The sequence below is a fragment of the Arachis ipaensis genome, chromosome B4, assembly GCF_059453495.1.
Source record: "Arachis ipaensis isolate K30076 ecotype BB chromosome B4, ASM5945349v1, whole genome shotgun sequence".
NCBI classification, from domain to species: Eukaryota; Viridiplantae; Streptophyta; class Magnoliopsida; order Fabales; family Fabaceae; genus Arachis; species Arachis ipaensis.
In genome coordinates this window covers 114,564,335-114,589,820 of record NC_142439.1, presented here as the reverse complement: position 1 = coordinate 114,589,820, position 25,486 = coordinate 114,564,335, and the positions used below count along the sequence as shown (strand labels likewise).

The following is a 25,486-nucleotide window of genomic DNA, read 5'->3' as shown; positions in this document are numbered from 1 at the left end:
AAGCAAGAAAAAGCAGCAAAGAACAAAGCTTGTAGAAAAAAAAAGAAAAAAAAATAAATAGCGAAAAAATAGAAAAAGAAAAAAAAAGCAAGCAGAAAAAGCCAAAAGCTCTTAAAACCAAAAGGCAAGAGCAAAAAGCCAATAACCCTTAAAACCAAAAGGCAAGGGTAAATAAAAAGGATCCCAAGGCTTTGAGCATCAGTGGATAGGAGGGCCTAAAGGAATAAAATCCTGGCCTAAGCGGCTAAACCAAGCTGTCCCTAACCATGTGCTTGTGGCGTGAAGGTGTCAAGTGAAAACTTGAGACTGAGCGGTTAAAGTCAAGGTCCAAAGCAAAAAAAAAAGAGTGTGCTTAAGAACCCTGGACACCTCTAATTGGGGACTTTAGCAAAGCTGAGTCACAATCTGAAAAGGTTCACCCAGTTATGTGTCTGTGGCATTTATGTATCCGGTGGTAATACTGGAAAACAAAGTGCTTAGGGCCACGGCCAAGACTCATAAAGTAGCTGTGTTCAAGAATCAACATACTAAACTAGGAGAATCAATAACACTATCTGAACTCTGAGTTCCTATAGATGCCAATCATTCTGAACCTCAATGGATAAAGTGAGATGCCAAAACTATTCAAGAGGCAAAAAGCTACAAGTCCCGCTCATCTGATTGGAGCTATGTTTCATTGATAGTTTGAAATTTATAGTATATTCTCTTCTTTTTATCCTATTTGATTTTCAGTTGCTTGGGGACAAGCAACAATTTAAGTTTGGTGTTGTGATGAGCGGATAATTTATACGCTTTTTGGCATTGTTTTTAGTATATTTTTAGTAGGATCTAGTTACTTTTAGGGATGTTTTTATTAGTTTTTATGTTAAATTCACATTTCTGGACTTTACTATGAGTTTGTGTGTTTTTATGTGATTTCAGGTATTTTCTGGCTGAAATTGAGGGACTTGAGCAAAAATCAGATTCAGAGGTTGAAGAAGGACTGCTGATGTTGTTGGATTCTGACCTCCCTGCACTCAAAGTGGATTTTCTGGAGCTACAGAACTCAAAATGGCGTGCTTCCAATTGCGTTGGAAAGTAGATATCCAAGGCTTTCCAGAAATATATAACAGTCCATACTTTGGCCGAGTTTAGACGACGCAAAAGGGCGTTGAACGCCAGTTCTACGCTGCAGTCTGGAGTTAAACGCCAGAAACACGTCACGAACCAGAGTTGAACGCCAAAAACACGTTACAACTTGACGTTCAACTCCAGAAGACGCCTCTACACGTGCAACATTCAAGCTCAGCCCAAGCACACACCAAGTGGGCCCCGGAAGTGGATTTATGCATCAATTACTTACTTCTGTAAACCCTAGTAGCTAGTTTAGTATAAATAGGACTTTTTACTATTGTATTAGACATCTTGGGACGTCTGGTTCTTAGATCATGGGGGCTGGCCATTCGGCCATGCCTGAACCTTTCACTTATGTATTCTTCAACGGTAGAGTTTCTACACTCCATAGATTAAGGTGTGGAGCTCTGTTGTTCCTCATGAATTAATGCAAAGTACTACTGTTTTTCTATTCAATTCAATTTATTCCGCTTCTAAGATATTCATTCGCACTTCAACATGAATGTGATGAACGTGACAATCATCATCATTCCCCCACGAACGCGTGCCTGACAACCACTTCCGTTCCACCTTAGATTGGATGATTATCTCTTGGATCTCTTAATCAGAATCTTCGTGGTATAAGCTAGATTGATGGCGGCATTCATGAGAATCCGGAAAGTCTAAACCTTGTTTGTGGTATTCCGAGTAGGATTCTGGGATTGAATGACTGTGACGAACTTCAAACTTGCGAGTGCTGGGCGTAGTGACAGACGCAAAAGGAGGGTGAATCCTATTCCAGTATGATCGAGAACCTCAGATGATTAGCTGTGCTGTGACAGAGCATTTGGACCATTTTCACAAGAGGATGGGATGCAGCCATTGACCACGGTGATGCCTCCAGATGATTAGCCATGCAGTGACAGCGCATCGGACCATTTTCACAGAGAGGATGAAAAGTAGCCATTGACAATGGTGATGTCCTTACATAAAGTCAGCCATGGAAAGGAGTAGGACTGATTGGATGAAGACAGCGGAAAAGCAGAGAGTCAGAGGAACGAAAGCATCTCTATACGCTTATCTGAAATTCTCACCAATGAATTACATAAGTGTTTCTATCTTTATTTTCTATTTATTTATTATTTATTTTCGAAAACTCCATAACTATTATATATCCGCCTGACTGAGATTTACAAGGTGACCATAGCTTGCTTCATACCAACAATCTCCGTGGGATCGACCCTTACTCACGTAAGGTTTTATTACTTGGACGACCCAGTTGTGAATGAAAAACAATTTACTAAGACGTGCGTACAGAGTTTTTGGCGCCGTTGCCTGAGATCACAATTTCGTGCACCAAGGACCAACCCATTAAGTCTATCTCTATGCTTGAAGTAAGTATAATGTCAACCTCAAAGCATTAAGTACGTCAAATAGGCTTGATCAACATCAACCATAAGTCCCAACCTAGCTATTAATTAGCTTAATAGTAGGTTAGTGTCAATGGACATCAAATTGACTACATAGGATTCTCAAATCACCAATTCAATGAGACCTAATGACTCAAGGTCACTCAATTCCCTTAGCCTAGGCCAAGAGTCAAGAAAACTACTCAAAAACTAGAGAAAACATTTCAACAAACACCTAGAGTACAACAAAAGTAAACATCACAAAATGCAAGAATTAATAAAAGTTATAACTAACATGAGCAAGAAATTAACAATAACAATGAAGATAAACATAAAGAGACATAGAAACATAAAATTGTATTAAAAGGAAATTAAAACCAACAAGAGTGCATGAACATAAAAATGACAAAATAGGGAAATTAACAACAAGAACTAGAAGAACAAAGATGTAACAACAAGAAATTAAAAAGGAAAACTAAATCAAAACAATAATTAAAAGTGAATCTAAGAGAATTTAACCAAACTACCCTAAATTCTAGAGAGAAGGGAGAGCTTCTCTCTCTAGAATTCTACCTACAACATGATGGAAACTACACTATGGTTCCCCCTCCCCCCCCCCCCCCAATCCCTTGCCATCCTTGGGTTCAAAAGCATCAGAAATGAGTTGGATTTGGGCCTCCTTGAGCTCAGAAATCGCCCCCAGCGTTTTGCCTTTAGTGAAGTCACGTGACCATCACGCGTGCGCGTGGATGACGCGTGCGCATTGCTTGATGATTCTCTGGTCACGCGTGTGTGTCGCTGGCGAATCCCCATCTCACGCGTACACATGGGTGTCGCGTGCGCGTGGCCTTCAGTTCAACAAATCCTCAATTCTTCATGAATTCTCCATTTTTGCATGCCTTTTCTTCATTCCTTCAACCCAATCTTTGCCTTCTAATCCTGAAATCACTTAGCAAACATATCAAGGCATCGAATGGAATTAAAGTGAATTAAAATTATCCATTTTAAGGACTAAAAAGTATATTTTTACTCTTAAGCACAAATTAGGAGAAATTCACAAAATCATGCTATTTCATTGAATAAATGTGAGAAAAGATGATAAAATCCCCTAAAATCAACACAAGATAAACCACAAAATTGGGGTTTATCAGATATACTAACCTCGACCAGTGGCAGTGGTGATTGATAGACTCACCGAACCTTCTTCTACAATAACTTTGTCTCATACAAAGCCTAGCGTTGACAATGTCAGCGGAGGTGGTCGGAGGACTAGCGGTTGACGTGGTGGTGGATTTCTTCGTAAAACCTAGGAGAAGAGAGGAAGTTCCGAGTAATTTTGTTTTGGTGGAGGGAAGTCGAAGAGATGCTCCGTATTAGAAACACTTTTCCTATCACGAAACGATGTCGTTCCCTACTCCTAAACGCAGCGTTTATATCTGATAAACTCTAATTTTGTGGTTTATTTTGTGTTGAATTTAGGGAATTTTATCAACTTATCTCACATTTATTCAATGAAATAGCATGCTTCTGTAATTCTTCCTAAGTTGTGCTTAAGAGTGAAAACATATTTTTTAGGCCTTTAAACTGCTAATTTTAATTCACTTTAATTCCATTCAGTGCCTTGATATGTTTGTTGAGTGATTTCAGGCTTATAAGGCAAGGATTGGATGGAAGAAGTGAAGAGAAAAGCATGCAAAGTGGAGAATTCAAGAAGAAACGAGCATTTGGAGAATTCAAGGCCACACGCACGCGTCATCCACGCGTACGCATAAGGAGGAAATCTGCCAGCGACGCGCACGCGTCATCCACGCATACGTGTGAGAAGGGAATTTGACAAGTGATGCGCACGCGTCATCCACGCGCACGCGTGATTCTGGTTGTGTGACCTCATTAAAGTGAATACGTTGGGGGCGATTTCTGAGCTTTCCAAGCCCAAATCTAACTCAATTCTGAAGCTATTTGATGCAGAATTCAAGAGAGAACAAGGGGGAGCAATTAGATTAGCTTAGGACCATGTTTTAGGTAGTTTTCTAGAGAGAGAAGTTCCCTCTTCTCTCTAGAATTACGGTAGATTTAGGTCAAACTCTCTTAGATTTAGGTTTTAATTCTTGTTTTCATCTAGTTTTCTTTTCAATTTCTTGTTCCTACATCTTTATTCTCTTAGTTTACATTGTTAATTTCTCTTTTGAGCTACTCTTTTATGTTGATGAACTCTTGTTAATTTCCATTTCATTTAATGCAATTTGATGTTTCTTTGTTTATTGTTGCTTGATTGAGTTGTTAGTTTTATTTTCTTGCATTGGGTAGTTGTACAATTTACTATTTCTTGCAATTCACTATGCTTTCCTTTTATGCCTTTCAAGTTTTTGACAAAATGCTTGGCTTAGGTTTAAAGTAGATTTTGTGCGTTCTTGGCTTGGAAAGAGAAATTAGGCAATCTTGAGTCATTAACACCCAATTTAGATTGGTGATCTACAGTTTTTAGTTAATATTATTTTCATTGACTCTAATCTCTTTCTAATTCAATTAGTAAATTGATTAGGACTTATGGATTGAGATTAACTAGTCTTATTTGACTTTCTCTCAATGTGAAGATAACATTGTACCTTCTTCCAATGTTGGGGATGACGAAATAGGATTAGCTCTTATTAATTATTGTATTATGATTAATGACTAGAATAGAAAGCCTGAATTCTCAATCCTTGCCATAAATGCCTCTTTTTAGTATTTGTTATCTTTAATTGTTTGTTTTATCTTCTTGTCATTTATTTTCTTGCCTTCTTATCTGCAAACCCCCTTGAACCTCATAACCAATAATTGAGCATTTGATTATAATTCCTAGGGAGAACAACCCGGGAGTAATACTCTTGGTTATTTTTATTGGTTTTGCATTCGTGACAACCAAAATTAAACTTTGATTGAGTATTATCCGTCAGTTTGAAACTATACTTGCAACAAGGTTATTTCTCTTTTACTGAGAAGAAATTCTTAACCGACGGTAATGCCACTTTCAGTATCCATCCGGCAAGGGGCCAATTTGTCTTAATGAAACACGTGAAACTTAACGGCTGACTCATCACCGTCACATGACACATCACCTCATTCTGTTAGTGGTTAATGTATTTGAGTTCAAAAAGACCAATTTGTCTGACGTCAGAAAACGTTGAGGACTAATTGAGTAATTAATTTTAGTTAAGGATTACAACGTCCATTTTAGAATTTTTTGGGACCAATCTGAATAAATACTCTATTATTATTTAATGAGTATTTTGTGAATAAAAAATTTATTTTACCAACCTAAAGTATCTTTTATTTCTTTTAAAAATAAAATCTTAAAATTATATTTTAAAAAAAAAAACTGAATAAACCGATCCAATTCAAAAAATACAATAGTTTGTTTTGCGTTGAAGTCGATTTAAAAATGAAATCAAACTTATCAAAACCCAAAAACACCTTTACAATTTGTCCCCTGCTAAATAAAATGGATATATAAGAAAGAAATCATTTGATTAAAAGTAAAATCCATTTCATTGATTTTGACTAAAAGAATCATCGACAAAAAGTAAAATCCATTTCGTTGATTTTTTTATTATTTTAAAAAAATAAATTTGACACCATTGTTATGCATTAATATGTTATACCTAGTCATCCTAAATTTTGATCCAATGTGAATGGTCTTCGTCATCTACACACAAAGCTTAAACATATGGCAATAGCATCACATAACTCTTGTTTACATTTGTTTTTGGTGTTGTTATGGGTTTCAATGCCACCTGTGATTCCTGAATTCTTGCTCTGATTTTCTGAAACCTCATTTATAAAGTATTTCAACTTCCATAAGGTCGGCTCACTCTGCTTCAGGAATGCAAAAACATTCGTTAAAATACTCATAGTATTTCTTCATTCCACCAGTCCCCGCTATGTTCATAATATTTCTTCATCTCGCAACCTAACATCCAATGCCATCTCTTCGCCACACTGCTATAGTTCCTCCCTCTCCTTGGACTCCCTTCTCTTCATTGTTCTTTGCGACGGTGGGACTGTTGCCGATTTTCCATGCAAAGTGTGAAGGGAGAAGGAAAAAGCCGATTCAAGAGGGTGAAGCACGGATCGGTTACAATACTTAAAGGTTGTTCAAGTGTGATGCTTTTTTTGTCTTACAGTATTTCTTGACCCGATAATTGAAGGACTAATGTGCCAGGGTCTCCAAATGTAAAATTAGGCCTCTCAAATTCCAAGCAAAATTGTCACCAAACTATAACTTACCTTGCTATAAATGACGCATAAATAGGTTCAACTAATCAACCACGTTTTATTGATGCAGATCATCAATAATCAAATCCAAAGTGACCGTTTCAAAATTGTCTTGCATCCAATGTAAGCACGTAAAACTTTTTTTTTTCACATAAGTCAAAGATGATTAATTATCCCACCATTTAGACATTCAAATTCCAATCAAGGGGTAAATAATTGCCCTTGCCCATGAGGCCATGACGAAGGGTTTCACATTCAAATCCGTTCACAAGAATAAAAGATCCACTAGACCACTCTCTCAAGGGTTCGTCAAATTCATTTTCGATGTCTATTTGCATTTGTTATGCATTTGGATCAAAACACTTTTGCTAACATAATAATTGAGCACATGAATCAAAATCCAAAGTATAAACCATGGCTTTATTAAAACTGACCCCAAGATTTCACATATTCCGTGATTTCATTTTTGGAGTTTAATATCAATCATTAAAACAATGACACTAATTGAATTGCTGCTCTTAAAACATACCAAATCTCTAGAAGTATATTCAGATTTGGTAGTGTAATCTTCTATGTCCTATCTTAAAGCCAAAAGCTCTAACAATTTATCCCCAAAGGATGTATTAATAGAATGAGATGAATTACTTCTTATACTGCTTTATCTCTTTGATTATTCCATCAGTAAGAGAGTCAATATCATTGTTCTTGCCAAAAAACTTCACAAATTCCATGTTAGGCCCCATCAAGTACCTACAAAATTACCAAGTTATCAGATATTCATTATTTAACAGGAATTATCTATCATAATAGCCATATAATCTTGCAGATGGAACTGCACATAAAATATAATTATGCACAAATAACAAGTAAACAAGAAGCAAAATCAGAAAGAGAACCAATGGTATACGTAGCATGAAAATGAAATTTCCAGATATGCATCCTAAACAAATGGCTAAAATGCTCTCTAAATTATGTCAAAACGCCATGCTATTAAATTTAAATAGAAACTCATTAATATTCAAAGTTTTATTTATTTCAATTTGGTGCACGCTATTGGCATTTGTCAGGTAGCATGCGTTTTCAAGTTCCAAAATATGATGTATAAAACGGTGTCTGTGTGTGCACAAGTGAGTGCATTTGTGCATAGTACTCATCATGCTGCGTATTAGAGACCTTAATTCCATAATCATCACTGTCCACCATTTAACAGAATTATGTCAAAGATTAGGCCATTCCCGAATTTCATTTCCATGGTAAAGATTCTGAATTCACAAACAAACAGGTAGCATATAAACACAGCATGAGTAATCCGAGACATGTAGGAGATGTGATATATAGGCAATAAGATATGTTTTCTGGTGATAAAAAGAAGTAAAAGAAATTACATACATAACTATGGAGTGGTCAACAAGATAATCTGAATCTTCCTCTGCTGTCTTCATATAATAAACACGATACGCACGGGCTACGCTTTTTATTTCTTCTGGGGTACCAGTTAACCCGATCAATGATGGATGGAATTCTGAAAAACAAATTCCCACAATGATATTACAACTAGAACTCAGCAATATTTATCTATGAAAAAAATAGAAAGTAAAAAAGAAGCAACAAAACTCGAGGTTAACTTGAGTTTGATGCAGGTACCTTTAACATATTCCCGCACTTGTTCAACAGTATCCCTCTCAGGATCAACAGAGATAAAAACTGGTACAATTTCAATTCCGGCTTTCGCCTCTGCAAGGCACCAAACAGATGTATATATATATCTATAAACTCATTGTTGACAAGATCAAAAATGAAGATTAAAAAATAATAACAAGCTTTCAGAAGCGGCCTTCTAATCTTGACAACTCATGCCACATAACTAGTCTTCAATCTCATAAGAAACAAGACACACTGTATCAAGTATCAACATAGTTGCTGTGGTGGTGGAAAAAAGTGGCTGTTGGTATGTCCCGACAAAGTCAAACTTTCATGTAAGCACTTCTAACTTGATTTGTTTGGCTATTTCCATTAAACTGTTGCAACTCCGGTAAACTTGAGATACTAATTGAATTCATATCTCATGAATCCGTTAAAACAAATTTAGGATTAAAGCATATTTTTCAAATTTTCTATTTCAGAATAACATGAAACACCAGTATTGCCATTAACCAGCCTGACCAACAAGAAACACTTACTTATTTTATCAACTGCAGCTGCTAACTTCACTAGTTCATCAGGGCAGATATCTGGGCAATGTGTGAAGCCAAAGTATAACAGCGTCCATTTGCCCACGAAATCCTTTTCAGTTACATATTTCCCATCATGGTTGATAAGGTGAAATGGCCCCCCAATTGCAGCTTTTCCTGCCGAAGGTCCCTGCTTAACTGCCTCAGAAGCAGTACGTATTTCTGCAGCAACAAAAGTTAAATCAATAAATGGAAAGAAAATTATTCACCGCACTCCAGAATCAGATTAAATGCAAACAGAAATGAAGCTAGTTGATCTGATCTTTTTTTACACTGCCTATAGTTAAAAAAAGAAAAGAAAAGGTCTGGGACAATATGTAATGCACCCAACTTCACCCTGCAGCTTGTTTTGAAAATACTATGGTGTAAGGCTTCATAAAAAGAATTTACAAAGAAACATGCCAAGCTTTCTTTCTTCTGAAGGAGCCCTTGAACAATCATATGATAACAAACAACAAACAAATGCCTTACCCCACTAGGTGGTGTTAGACTACATGGATCAAACGACGCTATTGAATCCTATCACGTATCATGTCTATAGTGAAATTGTTTATGCGTAAATCTCCTTTAACCACCTCACGTATGATAACATGCTCAAATAATGGCTCAACCCTGAATGCAAAGGAATATGCAATTAACAGAGACACAACTCGCAAATGGCATCCACATCAACATGCACAATCATAAAAATGCTCAACTCACCATAGTAATCTACCTTCAATATGTCGTTTCTTTTCCCGGTCGTAGTATACTACCAATCCAGCTCCAGTGACAACCAGCAAAAGAAAACTCAACCAAGAAACAGGCTGCAAGATCCAAATGTAATGTCAGCTCACAAGTTAAGATAGCAACATGAATCAAACAATGCAATAACCTTACATTACATCAACTGAATATACGTAAGAGGAAAAAACCAAAACGAGATCTGAATCACTGAAATCAACTTCAGATACACACCGATCCACGAACTGATTTCCCAGCATCACTTTTCTGATCTCGTTCGCTCCCAGACTCTCTTTCTTCACCAGAATTACCTTTTTCAGAGGCACCTTGTGCTGGCGTTTCTTCATTAGCATTACTAGCATTAGTTCCCGATAGAAGCCTCTGATACAACATCAAGTACCCATTACCATAACCTTGGTTCCCAACCTACAAACTCAAAAGAACAGCAACACAAATAAAAAATTGGGAACTGACCCATTTCAAATGGAATAAGAACAACAATACTTGGAAGCCAAATAAAACAAACTTTAGGAAAAAAATTGGAGCACAGAAGAATAAAAATCAATTTTTATTTTCTATAATCATAAACAAAAACAACGGAAAGGGAATTGAAGTGAACCAGGTGAGGGTGAGTTGAACGGTGATAAACATGATGGGAGAACGGTGGAGAGAGCGACGTGGGTCTGCCATGGTTTCGAAGAATGCGAGCAGCGTAACGAAAGTGGTTGGTCTTGGCAGAAAGCATGGACGCCATTGGATGAAAGAAATCTGTGTGCGTAGCACAAACCAAACCTTAAACCTCTTTAAAGAGTTGAACACATTACGGGACAAGAGTTTTAAGCAAGGATATGAATAATATGATAATCGAACCAAATATCAAACCAATGGTTTAGAAACGGTTCAAGAATTCAGAAATTAATCAAACCAATAAAACACAACAAACTTAAAATACAATTGAAGAAATAACAACTCAACAATGTAGCAAAGGATCACAGAACACAACACCTATCAGAATGAAGGTAATAGAACGGAAGTAAGTCAAACTAACCCGTAAGCTCGCTTGATTTAATTCGTTACCAATTCTATAAACTAAACTCATGAGCTTGTAAATTAATTTCGAGCCTGAATTTGAATTTATATTTAAATAAATCAAGTTTGAGTTTAAATAAATTAGCTCATGAGTTTATAAAATGGCTCAATAATATATATGCATATAAAATTATAATTATATATTATATATTTTATAATTTTAATTTATAATAATAATATATAATTTTATACACACAATTATAACATTGTTATTTATTAAATATATGAGTGCATTAATTTTTGTCATATTTAAATTGTAATATATTTGTTTATTTTATTGTAGACTAAATAGATAATAAGTCTAATTAAATTATTTATGGTAAGAGAGAACGCTACTTTTAATAAATAAAGAAAAAAACCTTGATTACAAGAAGGAAGAATTAAAAAAATGTTACAAAAATGTGATATTCGTAGTTTGTACCAAATAATGCCACAAAAGATATGCAGTGTTCTAGACTTTTAGTTATATAGATCACCCACCCTTAAGGTTTTGAAAATCGAATTATTTTAGTTACTGATTTATTAATTCAATAGGTTCAACTATAATGTAATTGGAATAACTATTTTATAACAAAATAATAAAAAAATATACAAATAAACACAATAAAATATAATTACAATTTAATATAAATCTTAAAATATAATCTAAATTGAAAGTACTATATTAACCAAAATGTAATCAATTCATCCAAGTACAAATTCAAGAAGTCAAATAACAAAATTATAACAAGTGCTTCATGATTGATACTATCATTTATAACTAAAAAATATATAAAAATATCAATCAGACACAAATTATACAAGATCGTCATGAATTGAACAAGGGCAAGAACAATTATAAGTTTATAAACAGCAACCCAACAAGTTAACAAATTATAAGCCAGAAACAATTAACAAGTTATAACAAATTATAATAAAACAAGAACATGAGCATGAACATGAACTAAAAATCACAATAACAGGAACGATTAAAACACAGCATCAACACACAACACCAATAGGAACAATTAAAACACATCAACAAAGTGAAAAATATGAGAATGGCCATTGCTGAAAACAATAACTTCATACGTGTATGCTCAAAGAATCAAAGGCTAAGCTTCCATACACATAGTGGTAACTACCATCACTGGGAAAGTGAAGACCCCAAACAAAGAAACCTTCAATCACAGCTTAAAACAAAATTCACAATCCCCTCAAGTTGAAGCAGCAAGCAACTTGAAAACGGAAGCACCAAAAACCAACTTCCAAGAAAAAGATTCAGATCACCAATCCCAACCAGAAATAAAACCAAAGCTCAAAAACAAAGAGATCTAACACAGTGATGATTGAAGGAAAAAAACCTAAAAATCACCTTCCACTAGGGCTGGAACTCGAACACAGAAGAGGGAGAGGGAGAATAGATGAGGCCCGGAACTCAAACAACGAGAGAGAGGGAGCACAGATGAGGAACTCAAACTAGAAGACACAGGCGCGGAACTGGAACAGAGAATAGTTGGAGCGCGGCGGAACAGAGGCGGCGCGGCGGAAGTGGAATAGAGGCGACGCGTCTGAGATGATTCGACGAGTTGCGACGGCGCTGGAGCAGTGGGGACGGCGGCGACAACACAGCTTGAAGAAGAGAGAAAAGATGGAGGATTAGGGCTTTCCGGGTCTGGGAGTCGGTGTCGCGCGAGGAGGGAGCGAGGGGATTTTTTTTTTTTGAGTAAATTATTAGGTTAAATGGTTAACAGTTAAATTAATTTTTAAAAAATAAGATATTTTTAAATTTATTTTAATTTTTTTATCTTTATTAATAGTTTTTTTTTTTAAGATTAATCTTATAAAATATTAATTAATAACATATATAATATTTGATATATTTAATTAGATATTGATTACATATGTTTATCAAATTTTATTTCGTTATTTTTTTTAATTACAATAATTTTATTCCCAATATAACTTAGTAACTAAACTGATATATTTTTTTAAACATATTTAGTTAACGTCCAATTGAATATGTTATGTGTCATATATACTATCAGTTAATATTTTATATCATCAATTTTTAACAAAAATTATGCGTGGAGTAACTGAATGACAGATATGATTAATTCGTAATTTTTAAAGGAGCAATTTGATTGAAAAAATCTTTAGTGACAAATTTAAAGAATGCCTTATCTTTTTCAGACTAATTTGACTATTAACCCTTATCAAAATAGCACCAAAAGTTTATAACTTTATATTGCTCATAAAAGTAAATCTTAAAAGATGTTAACTATGCATAAATCTTTGAAAAATTTAAAACATGACAAAAAATATTTTAAATATTAAATATATATTTAAAAAAATAATTTTAGAGATAAAATTTTTGATAAGGGAATAGAACAAGAAAACCAAGAAACCAAAGTACTTGCTTTTTTTGACAGTAAGATAAATTAACTTGTATCAATTATAACAGCTACTATATATATAAATATAACAGTCATATGTCCATTGTGGTTTCCATAAAACAATTACAATAAGCATTTACAATTCAATTTTAATTTCTCAATTCATCTCTATATTGATTCTTTCTGATATGAAGAGCTGAGGTTCGGATCTCATAGGATCTATTGTTCCAATTAATACTACTACACATTTTTCTATTCCTACCATGCCTTTTCTTGATAAATTAGATGAAAAATCATTCAAGATTTAGCAACATCTTGCTCTTCACATCATTAGTGACAACTAGTATTTTTATCCGTAATAACATTACAAGAATATAAACTTTTGAAAATTACGGATCACTTTGTTCTGATAATATAGATTATGCATGTCGCAAAAAATTTATAAAATCAAACTACTTTTACCAAAAAAAAAGTCATAGGTTGACAAAAGTCTCTGGCTAAGAAGACCAAAATCTCTATAGATAAAAAATCAAATAACAAAATTTTTAGTTATTATTTTAATATTAAAAAGTCTAATTTTTTATTTAAATTATATTATTTTGTTTAATTTTATTTTCTGTAAAACAAAGAGGTAGAAAAATTAGAGAATAAGAGAAAAGAGAGAGAAAGATAAAGATGAAGAATGAGAGTGAAAGTGAGAATGAGAGAGTTATGTTAATTTTGAAAGAAAATATTTTATTTTAATTGTAATAAAAATATATCAGATGACATATTTTGATTTGTCAAATTACTAATATAAAATATAAATTATATATAGAATGAAAATGGTAGAGAGAAATAGAAAATAGAGAGAGGTAGATGAGAGAATTTAAGAAGGGAGTTTATTAATTTTAGAGAAAAATATGTTCTCTCAATTTTAATAAGAGAGTGTCATGTGATACATTTGATTATTAAATTAGATAGTAATATATGATACATAATAATAATATAGGTATATTTCAATTTTAATTTTAATGCAATTAAAGAATGTCATGTTGTACATTCTGATTTTAAAATGAATAATTAGTAATTGATATTGATGATAATATATTAAATAGATAGAGTGGTTGAAGGAATAAGAGAGATAGAAAAATGAAGAAGGAGGTGGGGAGAACTCTCTAATTTTGAAGGGAAATATTTGATTTCAATTGCAATGAGGGAGCAAGGTTCTGAGAACCGAACCGGTTATCGACCGCTCTAATTACTGGTTCACTAGTTTATTGGTCCAACCAGTCTAACCGTGATTCAACCAAAAAAACCGTTTTAAAATAAAATAATAAATAAATTATAAATAAACATCCTAAAATATAACTCATCCCATTTTTGTCTCATGACAACACTATCATTCAGACAACATAATCATTGAATACAATGCAAAGCTACTTATTCATTGAGATCTCACATTATACAAACAACTTTCATGACTTAAGTTCACATTTTCAGCAAACAATTGTAACCAATGTTATTTTTTCTTTTACGATGATATGTACAAATCACGTATAGTACAAAACTACAAACTAACTGGAAATAGATATGAGCTTAGATGCATGATTATGTAGTCTAGTGAGGTGAATTTTTGTCTCTGTTGTTAACATGAGATTATACAGTGCTCCCCCTTGAATTTGTCTCCAAGAAACATTATAATATTCATGAATTCACAAAATGTTTACTCTAGGGAACCAGAGAGCATACATACTGGACTAGGCAAATAATGCTTAACTACATTGAATAAATTTGCATGGCCTTGACATGACTTTGACTAATAACACAGATACAAATATGCATTGAAATAACCCCAATCATAAACACCATTACCAAATTAAATAAAAAATCAACCAAAAATCACCTTGCAAATCAAAAACTCAATCTCTTGAACTCAATAATTACATCCGATATCCAACTAAATAATTGCATCACAGTTATCATAAACTGATTTCAAAGCCTAGAAGCAGAGTGAAATTAAAAACATGAAGCATATAATAAATCAAAAGATCACCAATAGCAAGTTTTTTAATAAGAACAGAAGTTAAGAACAATGAAAAATGAAAAAAGATTCAACAGTTTTCAACCCAATTTTAATAAAGCTCATCACAATGATTAACAACAACAAAAAGTACTGAAGGAACAGTGAATCAGTAACAGGCGGTGCAAATTTAAAATTTAAAAGTTATCAATTTAAAATTTTTCATCAAATACAATCAGTGAGCAAAGCCAATCAACCAAGCACTAACTAAGTATTCTGTTCTCATTCTGTGACTAGGAAGCAACAAATTCAGCCACAAATTCAAGTTACAGCAACAAATTTAACAAATCCAAGTAAAGTCCCAATTTACAGTAACATTTAGATTAGCAACAAGGCAAATTTAATTAGCAATTCAGCAACAATCAGTGAGCAAAGCCAATCAACAAAGCACTAACTAAGTATTCTGTTCTGATTCTGTGACTAGGAAGCAACAAATTCAGCCACAAATTCAAGTTACAGCAACAAATTTAACAAATCCAAGTAAAGTCCCAATTTACAGTAACATTTAGATTAGCAACAAGGCAAATTTGATTAGCAATTCAGCAACAATCAGTGAGCAAAGCCAATCAACAAAGCACTAACTAAGTATTCTGTTCTGATTCTGTGACTAGGAAGCAACAAATTCAGCCACAAATTCAAGTTACAGCAACAAATTTAACAAATCCAAGTAAAGTCCCAATTTACAGTAACATTTAGATTAGCAACAAGGCAAATTTAATTAGCAATTCAGCAACATGCAAAAATACAGGGAGAAGGGAAATCTGAAAAAGAGAAAACAGGGAAGGATGGTGCAGGGACTCACCAACGGTCGACGGCGAGTCGGCAACCACCCCACGGAAGGCGACGAAGCAAGAGACAACCCCACGAGTTGCTTCTGCCGCCGGCAACGAGACAGACGAACCACGAGATGCCAGTGACTGAGACAAGACTCGAGTGAGACTGGGAGGCAGAATCGAGCAGAGACAACCACGGACGACGAGCAGCAACCAACACGCACAGCTCGAGCACTCACTGGCGGAGGGAGGCGCGAGCAGCCGAGCACAGAGGAGAACGGCGAGATGCGAGCACCCAACGTGGAGGATCCGGCGAGAGGCCCGAGAGCACGAAGACAGAAGTTCTTGAATGCGATGGACGGCGGCAGCAGTCTCTCACTCCGACAGACGGCGACAACTATTGGTGGAGGCTAGGGTTTGCTTTCTTTGGTGGAGGCTAGGGCAATTTGCTCTTTGCTGAAGGAAGGAGTTGGAGAAGGGGGAATGGGGGATAACGCGTGCTTTGTGCCTTTCAAGGAAGGAAACGACGTCGTTTTCTGTAAATCGGCCGGATTCCAATCCGGTCCGACCCGCCGATAACCGGCGGGTTCATCGGTTCTTGAGCAGTTTTTTATTTTGTGGTTTTACACATTGGATCGGACTGTTTTTTTGTCGGTTTCCGGTTGAACTGATTCGACCGGTCAATTCAGTCTGGTTTTTAAAACATTGTGAGAGAGTGACATGTGGCACATCTTGGTTGTAAAATTAGTATGGAAGAGAGAAGAATTCTCCTTAATTTTGAAGGAAAAGATTTAATTTCAATTATAACGAGAGAATGACACATTTTGGTTGTAAAATTAGAAATATATAATAGATGAACTCGGTGATCACTTTTTCAAGGACCATGTTCCAGCAAGATTCAATTCTGATGCTGCAAGATTAGCAGGAACAGAATCAGCAACATACAAATTTTGGACTACAAAATACCACTTTCTTATATCATGGCTCCTTCAATCAATGGATATCTCATTCAGAAATAAGATGTTGGACTGCAAACTTGCATATCAATTATGGGATCGAATTCAAGATTATTTCCCTAAATCAACAAAAGCCACAATTAAACAACTTAAAGCAGAACTCAAAACTATCAAAAAGTAAGGAATGACTGTCTCTGACTATCTCAAACGCATTTGATCAATTGTTGATTCTTTGGCTGCATTGGATCATCCACTCTCTCTTGAAGATCATGTCGAAGCCATTACTGAAGGTCTTGATGTGGATTATGCAATGTACATTTCCTCAATCGCACCTACGCTTGAGTCTGTGTCTCTGATTGAGGTAGAAACCCTGCTTCTTAGGCATGAAACCATGCTTGCACGATTCTGAAAAACTCAATTATCCCTTCCCCAAGCCAATTTTACACAAGCCACTTCTCAATTTTCACGAGGCACTGCTAGAGGTTTTAATTGTGGCAGAGGAAGGGGCGGACGATTCTCTCGCGGGGCCGAGGTTCTTTTCAACAAAATCGTCCTCAATGCCAAGTGTGTGGCAAATTTAGCCACATTGCCATTTCTTGCTTCCACAGATATGATCCAAGTTATCAACAGTCACCTCTGGTTTCTAATGCCCCCAATTCTGCATCATCATCTATGCCAGCTCCACCACCTCCATCTTATCATAACCCTCGGGATTATCTTGCCACACCATCTACTCTCTCTGAGGCTTCATAGTTTTCAGATACTAGTGCCTCTCATCACGTCATACATGATCCATCCAGCTTTCTTGAAGCAGAAGCATACACTGGCCAAGAACAAATTATGTTAGGTAATGGGTCAGATACCTGTATTACTCATATTGGCAATGCAAATCTTTATTCTCTTGATAATCATAAACAATTTGTTTTGAATAATTTACTTCTTGCACCAGATATAGCTCATAATCTTGTAAGTGTGCAGAAATTCACTACTGACAATGCATGCTTTTTTGAGTTTTCATGTTGATTTTTGCTGTGTCAAATATCAGGCAACCAAACAGATTCTTCTTCCAGGTGCTCCTAAAGCTGGAATTTATGAATTTGAAAATGTAGCTCTTCATAATTCAAGATCAACCACTAGTACTGCACCAAAAGCTTTTCATACTAATATTGATAATTACTCGCTCTGGCACTCTAGACTAGGACACACAGCACCTAAAACTGTTGTTACTGTACTAAGAACTTGCAATATTCTATTTACTGTTCCATCTTCTAACTCTCTTTGTAAAGATTGTTGCTTAGCAAAAATGCATCATTTGTCTTTTACTCTTGATTCCTATCAGTTTCATGCTCCTTTGGACATGATTTATAGTGATGTTTGGGGACCAGCCCCTATTCTTTCATGGTTTTAGCTATTATGTTGTGTTTATTGATGCCTACACTCGCTATACATGTATCTATATGCTGCCTTCTAAGTTTTAGGTTTTTGCTGCATTTGTGCAATTTAAATGTCTAATGGAGAATTTTACAGGTTTAAAAATTAAAGCATTTCATAGTGATAATGGAAGGAAATATCTTTCTTCTGCATTCACTGATTACCTATCATCTAATGGCATTGCTCATAGATTTTCTTGCCCATATGCACCACAACAAAATGGTCGGGTTGAGCGCAAATATCGCCATATCACAGAAACTAGTTTGCAATGCTTGCTTCAGCATCACTACCTTTAAAGTTTTGGGATGATGCTTTTCTATCTGTCACTTATATCATTAATCGATTACCATCTTCCAATATCTCTAATAAGTTCCCTTCTGAACTGTTGCATCACAAATTGCTTGATTATTCTTTCTTAAAAGTTTTCGGTTGTGCTTGCTATTCTTCTTTTAAACCTTATACACATAATAAATTAGAATTAAAATCTCAACAATGTGTGTTCTTAGGTTATGCTACAAATCATAAGGGCTATAAGTGTATGGAGGTTATTGGTAAGATCTTTATTAGTAGACAAGTTTTGTTTGATGAGTTTATATTTCCTTATTCTTCTATATTTGGCCACAATACTGTCTCACCTACCAAAATTCAATATCCTCATACTATTTTGCCAATTCCCCCTCTTTTGTTACTGATACTCCTCACCATGCCACTTCCACTGATTCTTCTAATTCTTCCCTTTCAAGTTCTGCTTCACCAACCCCATCTCTTCCATTGCCATCCACTTCTTCCTTACATATACATGGGACCCCTTCTTTAGAGCCTTCTTCTCTTAATGCACAACCTATATCTCAACATTCTACACCTATACCAATTTCTGGTACTCCGGTTCAGCTTCCTCATCCCCCAAAACCAAATTCTCATCCTATGCAAACTCGGTCAAAGAGTGGTATCTCTAAGCCTAAATTAAATTCTACTATTGTTAATACTTCATCATTTATTGATTATTATGAAAATGTTCTTAAAATTGTTACTACTGCCTTAAAATTTGAACACTGGACGAATGCCATGAAAGAAGAATTGCATGCTCTTTCCAAAAATCAAACGTGGACTTTAGTTGTTCCACCCCCAACCAGTAAAATCATTGGTTGTAGATGGGTGTATGCCATTAAACGACATCCAGATGGTCGGAACTTGAAATATAAAGCAAGGCTTATTGCTAAAGGCAACCATCAAATCAAAGGAATCGATTTTAATCAGGGTTTACACCTGTCATTAAGCCTACGACTATAAGAGTAATTCTGACTTTGGCACTAACTCAGAAATGGATAATTCGACAGTTTGATTCTAACAATGCATTCTTAATGGCGATTTATCAGAGTTGGTTTATATGCAACAACCTCCGGGTTTTGAATCTTCCAACTCTGGTCAAGTCTGCAAATTAAATCAAGCTCTATATGGCTTGAGACAGGCCCCAAGGGCCTGGTTTTTGTAATTAGCAGCTACCCTATCCACATTTGGCTTCACCAACACCAGGTCTGACCCTTCTCTCTTCATTCACTACTTTGGCAAGCTTGTCATTTATCTCTTAGTTTATGTTGATTATATCTTGATTACGGGTAATGGTCCCACTGCTATTTCCCATTTGATTTCCCAACTTCATACTATTTTTTCGTTAAAAGACCTTGGTGAATTCTTTTACTTTCTTGGTATTGAAGCCCATAAATTGTCATCTGGTTCTTATCATCTCTCTCAATGTAAGTATATTAATGATCTTCTTGACAAAGCTAATATGAAGGGATGTAAATCAGTCCCTACTCCAATAATCACAACTCTAAAATTTACTGCATCTGCTGGTAAACCATTTGATAACCCATCTCTTTATAGATCAATTGTTGGTTCTCTTCAATATGCTACATTTACTAGACCAGACATTGCATTTTCTGTAAATAAGGTTAGTCAATACATGCATAATTCATCTATTATACATTGGCAGTGTGTCAAACGAATTCTCAGGTATCTTGTTAGAACAACTCATCATGGTTTGATATTTCATCCTAGCACTAATCTTCGACTCTATGCTTTCTCAAATTCGGATTGGGGCTTTGATCTTGATGATAGACGCAGCACTTGTGGCTAATGTGTATATTTTGGAGACAACCTTGTATCTTGGTCTAGTAGGAAGCAAGGAATTGTTAGTCGATCCAGTGCTGAGGCAGAATATCGAGGCTTAGCAGCAGTTGATTCAGAACTCATTTGGCTCGAAAACTTACTCATTGAGTTGCACATTCCAATTACCACTCTTCCAACACTTTTTTGTGATAACATCAGTGCTGTTTTACTTGCTTCCAATCCTATACTACATCACAAAACTAAACATTTTGAGTTAAACCTCCACTATGTCAGAGACCGGGTCAATAGCAACAGACTTCACATAGTGCACATTTCTGCTTTGGATCAGATTGCGGATCTGTTCACCAAACCGTTGTCCCTGGCTGGTTTTGATTGGTTTCGACTCAAACTCAAGGTTATTCCTCGAACATCCATGAGTTTGCAGGGGCTGATAAGGGAATAGAGCAAGAAAACCAAAAAACCAAGCTACTTGCTTTTTGACAGCAAGATAAATTAACTTGTATCAGTTATAACAGCTTTTATATATATAGCAGTTATATGTCCATTGTGGTTTACACAAAACAACTACAATAAGCATTTACAATTCAATTTCAATTTTTCAATTCATCTCTATCTTCAGTGGCGGAGCTTGAAACAAAATTTTGGGGGGACAAAAAATTTAATATAAAAATTTAAGGTCAAACTCATCTAATGCAACTCTTTGAATTTTTGAAGGTTGTATCTCACTTTCTTCGTGATTCATTAAAGTAGAAGAACTATTTATAGGTGTTGATATTGTAGAAATTATATGTTCTCCTTCTTTAATATTAGTCTTCCTCTTAAAAAATGCATCAATTCTTTGATTTTTCATCATTATTTTGTATAAAAATTTGAATATATATCCTGTAAAATAGGTAAAAAAAATTAGAAGGATAAATATTAAAATTTATAATATTTATTGATTTTTTTATCAATTTATACAAATACAATAATCAATACTTATTGAATATTCTAATATTTTTTTATCATATGAAAAATTAAATTAAATAAACAGTAATATATAAAATAATATTAAATTAAATAAATAAAAAATACCTAATTTTGAACCTGGGTACCCTAAATTATAATAAAGCATTTTAGCCAATCGAACTACTCTTTATTTTTTGAAGAATTACTACTAACTTTTTTATAAAAAAATTTGGGAGGTCATGGCCCCATTACCTTAGTTAAACTCTGTCACTGTCTATCTTGATTCTTTCAATTTTAATGTAAATGTTGGCAATCATTATTAAAAAATAAAAAAAATTATTGTGAATTATCACATTTATTTAAAAAATAAAAAGAAAAATCTAGAAATGAAATTTTGTTCTAAATTTTTGTGGCACATTCTAAATATTTATTCAAATGTTAGTACAAAAATCTAGATCTAATGGATAAGTCGTTTGCTAAGTATAAAAGTTTTTTTATTACTTACAAAAAAATAATATTTATTAATTTTTTTTATCGTATTTTCAAATCATTCAAAGATTATTTCGGCTGAATCTTTCAAGTATTGAATCGGTAATTAACCCCATTTTGTAATAGTGTATTACAGTGGAGAACAAATTATTAAAAAAAAATACAAATTATAATGTTATCTTTTTTTTTGCTATAAATACCTCTCCTTCATTTGAGACAGATACAAGCATTTCTTCAACTTACTTTCACCTTATTTTCACTTTTATTATTTCATGTGTAATTTTTTTTTTTACTTCAGATTTATGTTTTATCTTTTGTGTTTGTTTCGTAATTTTTTTTATATTTACATTTTAAGAAAAAAATTTAAACATAAATGTTGTAAGTATTATTGGCTTAATATATTTAATGAGACTGTTATAAATTATGATGATGAAAATATAATTTTTAAATGTAAAAGTTCAATCTTTTAAAATATTCTTAAAACCATTTCATTTGAAGGATTGAAAGTAATTCTTGTTCATCATATGGTTTCATGGTAGCGATAATGGTTGTGGTGTTGCTTTTCCACGGTGTTGCTATTGCTGTGATCAGGGACGTTGCCAAGAAGAAAAGTGTTAGGGCCTAGGGGAAATCAATGTGTTCTTTTAGTTGATTAACCAATTGTTTTCTTATCTCCTGTTTTATTTGGACTAATTGTAACCTCATTTATTTGGCCCCCTCTTCAGTCAAGTAACGAGAAAATTTCCTTATTGGGGCAACTAGACAGTGTAATGTTCCTTATAATGATAGTGGTGATTTATAACAGTGTAATGTTCAAGCATTCTATTCCCCATTGGGGCAAGTGTAAAGAAGGAACAACTATACACAAGTTCCAATATTATTTGTAATCAATCTTCTACAATTTGAAAGAAATAGCTGCCCAGTATGCTGCTCCAAAATATCATAAACTACGTAATATCCTAATCCTGCTGTTTTTCTGGTTCGCCATGTAAACTAGAAGCAGGCAATTACACAAGGCTTCAGATCATGAGGAAAAAAAGGGAAAAAAACCAACCAGGCAAAGGTCAATTACAAAAGAAATTTACATACACTCTATCTTAGTCTTCATAAAAAATCCTTGGCAAAGAGAAATCACCACCTTTATTTTCTTCAGCAATTTAGGAAGAATAACAAAATCAGCGGCTCTTGAATGACTGCAAACGAAAAAGAGAAAGTTAGATCATTAGCAAAGTGGTGCTAGTGCATAATTTAATATGTGATGGATTGCATACATCTTCCATATTTTTCGAGATGTCCTTGATCTGCTCCGCTAACTCTTGCCTTTTCTGAACAGCTGCAGAAAACATATAGTGTAAAATGAAGCTAATTTGTTCATGAGGGCGAATAATTATTATTTTATAATTACTTTGCTGTTACCTTGTTTCGAAATATTTTCAATTTGCTTTGATGTCCTTACCGCAAACCTCTGAAATGCAGGGCTGAAACGAACCACAATCAAAGATTCACATGAGAACATATAGAAAAGAGGCTAACAAGAACTACATACACAACAGAAGATTCCTAAAGCAATAAAACAAACTTCAAAACCACAAATATAAACGCTGGAAACATCACTTCAGCAGAATCATTTCAAGTGTACACAAATCATCTTCGGCATCAATATTGATACATTTACTTTAGCTGTCTACTGATAAGTATCTCCAGAGAATGTTTTTAACTTCACTAATCAGTCTAAAGTCTTAACCATTTTTTTTTGGGACCTGAAAAAACTAAGCAAATCTGAGAGGGTATGCACCAGCGATACATAGCTGGATGATCCCAAGGGTCAAGGGACATTTCCAGTTCAGGCACATAAAATAGTTGGTTGTCTACTAAATTTGGATTCCTTTTTTTTTCTTTTTCCGTATTCTTTTCCAATTCAATTCATCCAAAGCATAAGAGTTTTAAAAGATAAAACAATCCTAGAACAAATATGGCTTTCCTTCTCTGCTCAAATCACATCAATATGATTCATACACAACAATAAGAAGCATAGGTAAAACAACCCGTATCACCTATCACCTATAAACCTATTGTCACTGGTATATAGATGGTTAAATGGCTTTAAATTGCATGCAGTGGTAGCAATTAGCACTGCAATTCTCAGACAGGGTGATAATTATAACACAAGGATAGCTGCCACCATAACCATAAACATAATCTAATATCATATGTATTAAAATATCTCAAACTCTTTAAAATTTTCCAGTGGAATAAACATGCTCCCACAGAGACAACAAAAACTCAGGAATTTGAGGTTCAATCTTGCTTCAATGGAACGAGCCAATTAGGAACCAGATTTGTCCCACCGGCCAGAGAAAGAAGCTTACAACTTACAACCTCATAAATCAAAAACAAATTCCTTCAACAAAAAAAGGAATACTAAAAAATCATTTTTTTAAAAGAAGAAAAAAGTGGCTGTACTTCTTTGTACCTGTTGGCAAGACCATTGACAACAACCTCATTCACAACGTATGAAATAACTCTGTGCATAAAATTCCCACCGGCCATTTTTGTCGGTCAGTTTCAAACTGCAATCGATTGAAACAAAACAATAACCCCCAAAATTAAAGCAAAACCATTTTTAAGCATCATAAATTAAACTACATGTTATCGATTATCCCTAACAAAGTTAGGGTTTGAGAAGGGAAATCGGTATCTGAAAAGAGAAAACTAGGGTTTAGAAGGCACAAACCTTGATGCGAAGATGGATTGGTGCGGGAGACGGAGAAGGGAGAAAAGAAGAGTCTAGAAATAGATTATGCAACTGGCGCCTAATTAAACCGAGTTTTATATGGTAAGGTTTTGAAAACCGAACCAAACATCAAGCCGTTAAACCACCATCTAAGAAATTTAACGGTCAAGCCGATTTAATTGCGGTTTTGAGGAGGCGTGAGCTTCAAAGAGTAAGGTTGCAATAACCGAATCGGTTAATAAACCGATCAAGTGATGGATTTACGATTCAATTATCCAATTGGAATTGCATCATAGTTACAATTTAATTAAATATAAAATAAATTTATTAAAAATATAATATATAATTTTAAATATTTAAATTTAATAATTAAAGAGTGTTAGGAGTCGGTAGATTTTGTGATTTGTAAATATCAATTAGCGATCAATAGAATTTTTAATAGTATAAAATTTTATTTTAAGGTAGAGAATTATTCATTTTTTTTTTCTGGTTAAGTATTGGTCAAATTTTAATAAAAATATTGACTTCTTAAATTTTTTCTTAATAATTTATAAACTAATATAAAATTTAAAATTTCACAATTTTATCCAAAAATTTGTCTAAAATCTACTTCTACTTAATATATTAAAATTGGGTTTTTCCCCAATTGATGAAGATGAGGTGTCGATTTCTCGTGATTCCATTTTCCCTCTAAAATGAATGTATTTTTTCTATTCTAAACTAGCAAGATACCCGCGCATTGCGTAGGCAAGATAAACGAATAGTATAATAACATAAATATAAAATATAT

The 25,486-nt window shown here is 34.3% G+C and overlaps 2 protein-coding genes across 5 annotated transcripts; both read right to left on the bottom strand.

Moving 5' to 3' along the window:
- Positions 1-7,146: 7,146 nt before the first annotated feature.
- Positions 7,147-16,479, bottom strand: HCC1 (electron transport SCO1/SenC family protein). Of its 4 annotated transcripts, none has more exons than XM_088485471.1 (8): positions 16,038-16,479; positions 10,329-10,477; positions 9,944-10,135; positions 9,702-9,792; positions 8,936-9,148; positions 8,400-8,489; positions 8,145-8,277; positions 7,147-7,505 (listed from the first exon to the last, which is right to left on the bottom strand). In XM_088485471.1, exons 2-8 carry the CDS (start codon positions 10,461-10,463, stop codon positions 7,397-7,399), a joined length of 963 nt encoding a protein of 320 aa, XP_088341597.1. In that variant the 5' UTR covers positions 10,464-10,477; positions 16,038-16,479; the 3' UTR covers positions 7,147-7,396. The 4 variants fall into 4 exon arrangements, with proteins under 4 accessions (XP_088341597.1, XP_016198597.1, XP_088341599.1 ...); XM_016343111.3 differs by lacking the exon at positions 16,038-16,479 and adding an exon at positions 12,153-12,500; XM_088485472.1 differs by lacking the exon at positions 7,147-7,505 and adding an exon at positions 7,807-8,017.
- A 6,342-nt stretch (positions 16,480-22,821) lies between these two features.
- LOC107639571 (UvrABC system C protein) lies at positions 22,822-24,835 on the bottom strand. Its single transcript, XM_016343110.3, has 5 exons — positions 24,697-24,835; positions 24,436-24,532; positions 23,379-23,440; positions 23,234-23,295; positions 22,822-23,155 (listed from the first exon to the last, which is right to left on the bottom strand). Exons 2-5 carry the CDS (start codon positions 24,510-24,512, stop codon positions 23,138-23,140), a joined length of 219 nt encoding a protein of 72 aa, XP_016198596.1. The 5' UTR covers positions 24,513-24,532; positions 24,697-24,835; the 3' UTR covers positions 22,822-23,137.
- Between the last annotated feature and the right edge of the window lie 651 nt (positions 24,836-25,486).